Genomic DNA, 7,032 nt, shown 5'->3' with positions numbered 1-7,032 from the left:
TGTGTCTGTACATGTGCGTGTTTGTGTGTGTGTGTGTGTGTGTGTGTGTGTGTGTGTGTGTGGAGGGGAGTTATCCTGTGTGTGTGAGTCATGAGTGTATCTATTAAAGCACCTCTCAGCTGAGCCCTCTCCTGTGGTATCCCCACAGACGACCCAATGATCTTCTCACACCTTGGTATATGTGTCTGCGTGTGTGTGTGTGTGTTGCGTATCTCCGTGACCTGTCTGCCCTGAAGGTGGTTAGTGTGATAAGCCACTTCCCTCTTCCTCCTGGGGCGCTGGAAGCCAGACAGCCAGGCAAAACATTCCCAGCGCGTCATGGGAAAGAGCCTCCAATCCGGTCCACTAGAAATCAAAGTACGCTGCGAGTTTCTCTTGGAATACGTTTGTCCACTTGTTCCAGGAGCTAGCGTAGCGTAGCATAGCACCACTGAACAGTTTTCAAAGTCAATGTTTAGAACTGTACTGCTTGCTTTGTTGCTCTTGTCCCTCTCACAATCCTTTTATAAAGTGTTGATGGATGCAGCCGCTGCCCTTGGGAAGGGTTGATGGATGTGCTTGGCGAGCAGTCAAAATAATCGCCTGTTGTCTGGTGGTTTGTTGTGTTTCAGGTACTTGGCCAAGTTGACGTCGGTAGGAAGCATTGCCAATGAGGAGACGTGTGAGCGGCTCCGGGGTCTCATCCAGAGACAGGTACACTCAGCAGTTCAGCGCTCACTATGGAAAGCCGCGATGATAAGACATCCAATATATCTACTGACTGAGTTAAAGCTAATGTCAAACAGCGTGGAGTAGAACTGGAATAATAGATCCGAAACCAACCCCCCTAGATCCAAGGCCACACACATAACACGAGCAGAAAATAGGGGTGAGGGCAGTTCCCCCCCCCCCCCCCCCCCCCCCCTATCGACAGATTTACTAAACAAAACGTTTTTTAATTAATAATTGGTTGTTTAATTTGTCTGACTTTGATTTTTTGTCTGACATATTTCCTTAAAACATAAAGCATATGTGTTTTCATACCCTATAGCGATGTGATTGTCAGAAATAACAAGCAAGTCTCCAGCTCAAAGGGTCTTAAACTATGCAAAGACAGCCAGTCTGTTGCAGTTGGCTTACTCTTGAGCCAACAAGGAATCCTGAGCAACACATAGCAAGGCAAACTGTTGTAAATACATTTGAACCAAATTATATATGTGCGTTCATAAAACGAAAATAATGGGAAAGAAAGGTCTGCAGTCTGCAAGTGATTAAATTACAAGACATTTGTCTTACTCACAAATCACCATTTGAGGAACAAACCCAAGTGAAAATAGAGTAACAAATATCGGTACCTTCAAGGGCCTGCGATTTGTCTAATGACTTGAGATTTTTTACTTTTTATTGTGATTCATTAAGGTTTCATGATTGAAATGACCATGTGGGCATAGACTAACGTCTCCTTCATATGTTATTTTTTTTGTCTCAGTCCAGTCGGCCCTGCTGTGTTTGGTAGTGCTTCCCAGGGTGGGGGTGCTAACAGTGAGGGGCTGAAATAGTGTGTGTGTGAAGGGTGTACTAGTCCATGCCCCAATGCCCCCAGAATTCAGTTCACAAAGTCCCTGCCTATGATGCAGACGGGAAGGGCCTTCATCACTGATTAACCTTCATTTGGAAATAAAAACAACTTAAACTCTCCTCACATACGGCCCCTAGCCTGTTAGTGTCCGGTGCCCGGGCCCAGCCAACCCCCCTGCCTCTGCTGCCCCCCCAGGTGCAGATCTGCAAGCGCAGCATCGAGGTGATGGACGCGGTGCGCCGCGGGGCCCAGCTGGCCATCGACGAGTGTCAGTTCCAGTTCAGGAACCGACGGTGGAACTGCTCCACGCTGGAGTCCATGCCCGTCTTCGGAAAAGTGGTGACGCAGGGTAAGCAAAACATCAGCGAGGAGGTACAGCGGGATGGCTGGTAAACCTGAAGGTTGCTAGTTCGATCCCCGGCTCCTCCTAGCTGAGTGCCGAGGTGTCCCTGAGCAAGGCGCCTCACCCTGACTGCTCCTGACGAGCTGGCTGTCGCCCTGCGCGGTTGGCTCCGCCGTCGGTGTGTGAATGTGTGAATGAATGGTTGTAAGTCGCTTTGGATAAAAGCATCAGCAAAATCCCCTCAATGTGAATCTAAATGTAAGCATGAGCGCTCCCGCGTGGTGCTGTGTGAACAGCCCTGTGGTACAAATAGCAACATAACACCTTATGATGCATGGAGTACATGGAAAGCAAATATACAATGAAGATGTGGTTTACTGGCAGGCAGCTATAATGGCAGTTGTGCTGGAACATTTGCACTTGGCCACTCATTTTGTCCTCACAATGAAACGTTTTCAATTTTGTCGTTAATGACATATCTGAAACTTGTGTGCGTGTGTTTGTGTGTGTGTCTTTGTTTGCGTGTGGGTTTGCGTGTCCACTACAGGCACCCGTGAGGCGGCCTTTGTCTACGCCATCTCTGCGGCCAGCGTGGCTTTCGCGGTGACGCGGGCCTGCAGCAGCGGGGAGCTGGAGAAGTGTGGATGTGACCGCACGGTGCACGGAGTCAGCCCCGAGGGTCGGTCCCACGTGCACGCCACACATGGCCAACACATGGGCTCTGTTTGTGTGTGGATTCGGCCACAGCACATAAAAAAAACACACACTCTGTACACATGGTCAGAAACGCGAGCCGTTAAACTGTCTAATACACGTCAGTGAATACATATACATGCGTTGCAAATGTGCAAACGCATGGACGGGCACTCGTTGACATTGTGGAGAGGCTTTATGCAAACACATAACATAGACGCTTAGACACACACACACACACACACACACACACACGCACCCACGCACAGATGCACGCACACACACACACACGCACACATGCACAGAGATTCTAATCAGCATAACCACCAAAGTTTCATTATGAAGCACAACTTTAGCAGCATGAGTGCAGGCAGTGTCTTATTTCAGAGCCTCTCTCTCTCTCTCTCTCTCCCGTCTCTCTCTCGCTGCTGCAGGCTTCCAGTGGTCGGGCTGCAGTGACAACATAGCCTACGGCGTGGCCTTCTCTCAGTCCTTTGTGGATGTAAGGGAGCGGGGTAAAGGCCAGTCCTCCAGCCGTGCCCTGATGAACCTACACAACAACGAGGCAGGCAGGAAGGTGAGCTTTGTGCGGCGGTAGTCACACTGATCGTTACTGTGCAACAGTGCAGTGGTGTACGCTCCATTTTGATATACTGCTGATTTACTGCGTCAACTTCAACGTCATGCTCAGTAAGTAAAAGTTCCCTTTCGTAATGCGACGTGGATTACAGTGTTAGAAACGCATGAGGGACAGGGATAAGCCGGGCTGGGGTTAGATGTAGGGTTGAAACGTGTTGAAAAGGTCCACTTTAGACCGTATTGGCTTAAAAAGAAAAAGGGCGGCTCACCGGGTAGAGGGCGTACCATTGAGGCACAGTCTTTAACGCAGCGACCCGGGTTTGATTCCTGCCCGTGGTCCTTTGCTGCATGTCTTCCCCTCTATCTATACCTCCCTGTCTATCTCTCCTCTCTATCATAGAGCAAAAAAAGTAATAAAAAGTAAACAACGCAAGCCTCAACCTTCTCCCGTTCTCCCCTGCCCAGGCCATCCTGTCCCACATGCGAGTGGAGTGCAAATGTCACGGCGTGTCGGGCTCCTGCGAGGTCAAGACCTGCTGGAAGGCCATGCCGCCCTTCCGCAAGGTGGGCAACGTCATCAAGGAGAAGTTTGACGGCGCCACCGAGGTGGAGCAGCGCAAGGTGGGCACGGCCAAGGCCCTCCTGCCGCGCAACTCCCAGTTCAAGCCGCACACCGACGAGGACCTGGTGTACCTGGAGCCCAGCCCGGACTTCTGCGACCGCGACCCGCGCACACCGGGCATGCTGGGCACGGTGGGACGCCAGTGCAACCGCACCTCCAAGGCCATCGACGGCTGCGAGCTGATGTGCTGCGGCCGCGGCTTCCAGACGGAGGAGGTGCAGCTGGTGGACCGCTGCAGCTGCAAGTTCCACTGGTGCTGCTACGTCAAGTGCAAACAGTGCCCCAAGACGGTGGAGATGCACACGTGCCGGTGATGCACGGACGGACGGGGCAGCGGTGGTGTCGGACGGACAACCGGCCGGGACGGAGAGGGGGCGGAGTGTGGGATGTGGGACAGAGAGGGGCGGGACGGATAGGAGGGCCAGGAGGAGGGACCGACAGGACACTCTGTGTGTCGACGGTGGAACGTGAACGATCTGACAATAACACCACACTATGACGCCCCTCTCCTTGTCCACCGGACCGGAGGTGGAAAGGGCAGGGGATGGGGTCACGGGGAACCTTCAAATGACGAACCCCACCACACACACACACACACACACACACCCACACACACACACACACACACACACACACCCCTGCTCCCCCATTAACCCCCCAACCACTGTTCAAAGGGGGCAGATGTCTGCAGTCAATCCTAGTCGTTGTAATCCCACCGTGAGAAGGTGCAGAATCCACCAGAGGGCATGTTCTCTCTCCCTTCCGCCGCTCGCTGTCCTCGTGCTGCCACCCTCGAAGCCCATGGCCACCCCCTCCCTCCCTCCCGTTTGTGTTTATTATCGTCACTTGTTTTGTAATGTTTAACTTATTATAACGTTGAGTGAGGGGAAGTGTGTGTGTGTGTGTGTGTGTGTGTGTGTGTAGTATACGTGACAGTGAAGTGCGGCAGTACGTTAAAGCCCGCCGTGTGCTTGCACACGGGCTGAAGGTGGACACACGGACAGATGAACACTAGTTGTGTGGACAGAGGGGTGTTGGTGGGGGGGGGGAGGGTGTGTGCTGTGGTTTAGGAGGGGGGGAGGGGGGGCTATTATGTTGCTGGAAGGAGGGGGGGGCTGCATGCTCGCCCTCTGACCTCCTGCTGCTGCTGCGGAAGGAAGGAACCCGCTGGACACAGAGACACAAATCAAGGAGAGCGGAGGGCAGACCCCCGCCGGTGAGGGGCTGCTCGGACCACCACAACAATCAGAGGAAGGAGGGGAACAGGCACACTGGAGGCAACGCTCTCCGCTCAAGGACGGAGACAAGAAGGGACGGCGTGTTGGGTGGAGGTTCTTCGGCGGCCGTCTGGTAGCGTTGCTGGGCGGTTTCTTCAGCTGCTCTCCTCTCTCCATCAAGACCCCCAGAAATCACACCCTACACACACACACACACACACACACACGTGCGCACGCACACATGCAGACACACGCGCGGACACACACGCGCACACTCTCACACAGGGAAAGGGATGAGCTACATGGCCAGAGACACCAAACCTTTCTCTGAGTGCACACACCCACACACACACACACACACACACACACACACAGGGGAGCTACTTTGACGCAAACAAAAATCTGCATGCATGAGCAAACGCACCCACTCCAATGCCACTGCCAGTGACTGAATTGCACCTGACCAGTGAGAGCCACCATGGTACAATCCCAGCTTTCCTATGGTAATATTGGTGTCGCTGTACAGACAGACTGTAGAGCTATACAGACTTTATACACTGAAGAAGACGTTACTGCCTATGAATGTATGTTAATATGAGATTATATGCTGTATCAAAACAATACCGTGCACGTTTCTTTGAAAAACAATCCAAAAATCAAGCCTATCATGTATACACGTGTAAGTGATTGTTTGTTTGTGTGTGCGTGTGCGTGTGTGTGTGTGTTTATCTGTGTGTGTGTGTATGTGTGTGTGTGTGTGTATGTGTGTGTGTCTGTGATTGGGTGAGCTGTAAGTTGCCAACAAATAATAGAAAATGGGAGACAGGAGAACGAAATTAAGAGACAAAAATAAATAAATAAAGGAACAGAAACTTTGCCACAGAAAAGCTGAGAGTTGGAGAGTCCAAAACCAGAAACACACTTTGTCGATCACGGACCAATATTACAATAAAATTGCCCATTTCCTGTGTCTTTCAGCAATGTTATTAGACGACCACAGTATGTAAAACATTGGGAGTGTGCATAACTATGAGTATGGGTGAGTGTAATTCGTTTGAGGGATACATTATACACCCAAGGCGTCCCTCTCCAACCCAACACAATTTATGCAACGCATGTCATCAGGTTTACATCAATACTCGCCCGCTAGAAATCCAGCGTGAATCCACGACTAACAATGACGTCTGACGGAACGCCAGAAACACACATGGAGCTGGGCGGCTGTACATCATTTGCATGCACAATTGCTTCTCGGATTTTGACTTCCACTGAAATTCAATACGTATATAAAGCACATATAAGTTCAATGGGGAAGCAGGAATCGACACATATGATTCCTCTCCAAACCTTGAGCCACATTGGAAGCTTCCATAAGCTGAACCGTTTGGGAGTAAAGACCCCAGAATGCGCGGGCCTCAGTATGAACGTGCGCCTGCTATGTGGGTTTTCTTGGATGTGATGAGAGTTTAGGATAAAGGGGGGTGGGGGGGGGGGGAGGGGGCTAGCTGCAGATGCACAGGACCAGTGCGTACTGCAGAATGGGGATTAGGGTGGAAAATGCACACCACATGCTGCGCTTTAGCCTTTGTCTTTCTTCACGTTAGCCCCGACAACACTGCACTCAACCCCCCGGCCCTCACATCACGGCTCCTCTGCAGTTTAAGTGTAACCCTAACCAGCCGATGTCTAGTGCGGCACAGGGATCTGTCCCCAATTATACCCCTCCCCACGCAGGCCCCCTTTGATCCCTAGAGAGCCAAGTTCCAGTCCAGACGGCTGATGCCCATTTCCAGTGGTGTGGGACTGCCACGGACCACGGTCATTTGGAGGGTTGTAGGATTGACCAGCACCTGGTTTGTACACAGCAGGTGACCCAAGACTCAAAAAGGTGTAGATATTTGATCAAATCAACAGATCTACAACTAAAGTATACTAATGTACAATATGAATCCAACAGCACACTCATCAGCAATAAGTGAATTTCATGGTTTTATCCCATGTTAGTATTGGAGCGTCTACA

At 51.3% G+C, this 7,032-nt stretch overlaps 1 protein-coding gene across 1 annotated transcript in view; it reads left to right on the top strand.

Moving 5' to 3' along the window:
• The window catches only part of wnt4 (wingless-type MMTV integration site family, member 4), a 13,978-nt gene extending 9,167 nt beyond the window's left edge, over nucleotides 1–4,811 (top strand). Inside the window, exons 2-6 of the mRNA XM_079742493.1 lie at nucleotides 612–693; nucleotides 1,754–1,907; nucleotides 2,449–2,580; nucleotides 3,029–3,171; nucleotides 3,639–4,811. Of these exons, the coding sequence (XP_079598619.1) occupies nucleotides 612–693; nucleotides 1,754–1,907; nucleotides 2,449–2,580; nucleotides 3,029–3,171; nucleotides 3,639–4,109 (982 nt within the window). The 3' untranslated portion in view covers nucleotides 4,110–4,811. The remainder of the gene's footprint in view (nucleotides 1–611; nucleotides 694–1,753; nucleotides 1,908–2,448; nucleotides 2,581–3,028; nucleotides 3,172–3,638) is intronic.
• The last annotated feature ends 2,221 nt before the right edge of the window (nucleotides 4,812–7,032 follow it).

Source organism: Pollachius pollachius (assembly GCF_949987615.1).
Source record: "Pollachius pollachius genome assembly, chromosome: 8".
Lineage (NCBI taxonomy): Eukaryota > Metazoa > Chordata > Actinopteri > Gadiformes > Gadidae > Pollachius > Pollachius pollachius.
The sequence above is the reverse complement of the archived record's forward strand: the minus strand, read 5'-3'. Positions and strand labels throughout refer to the sequence as shown.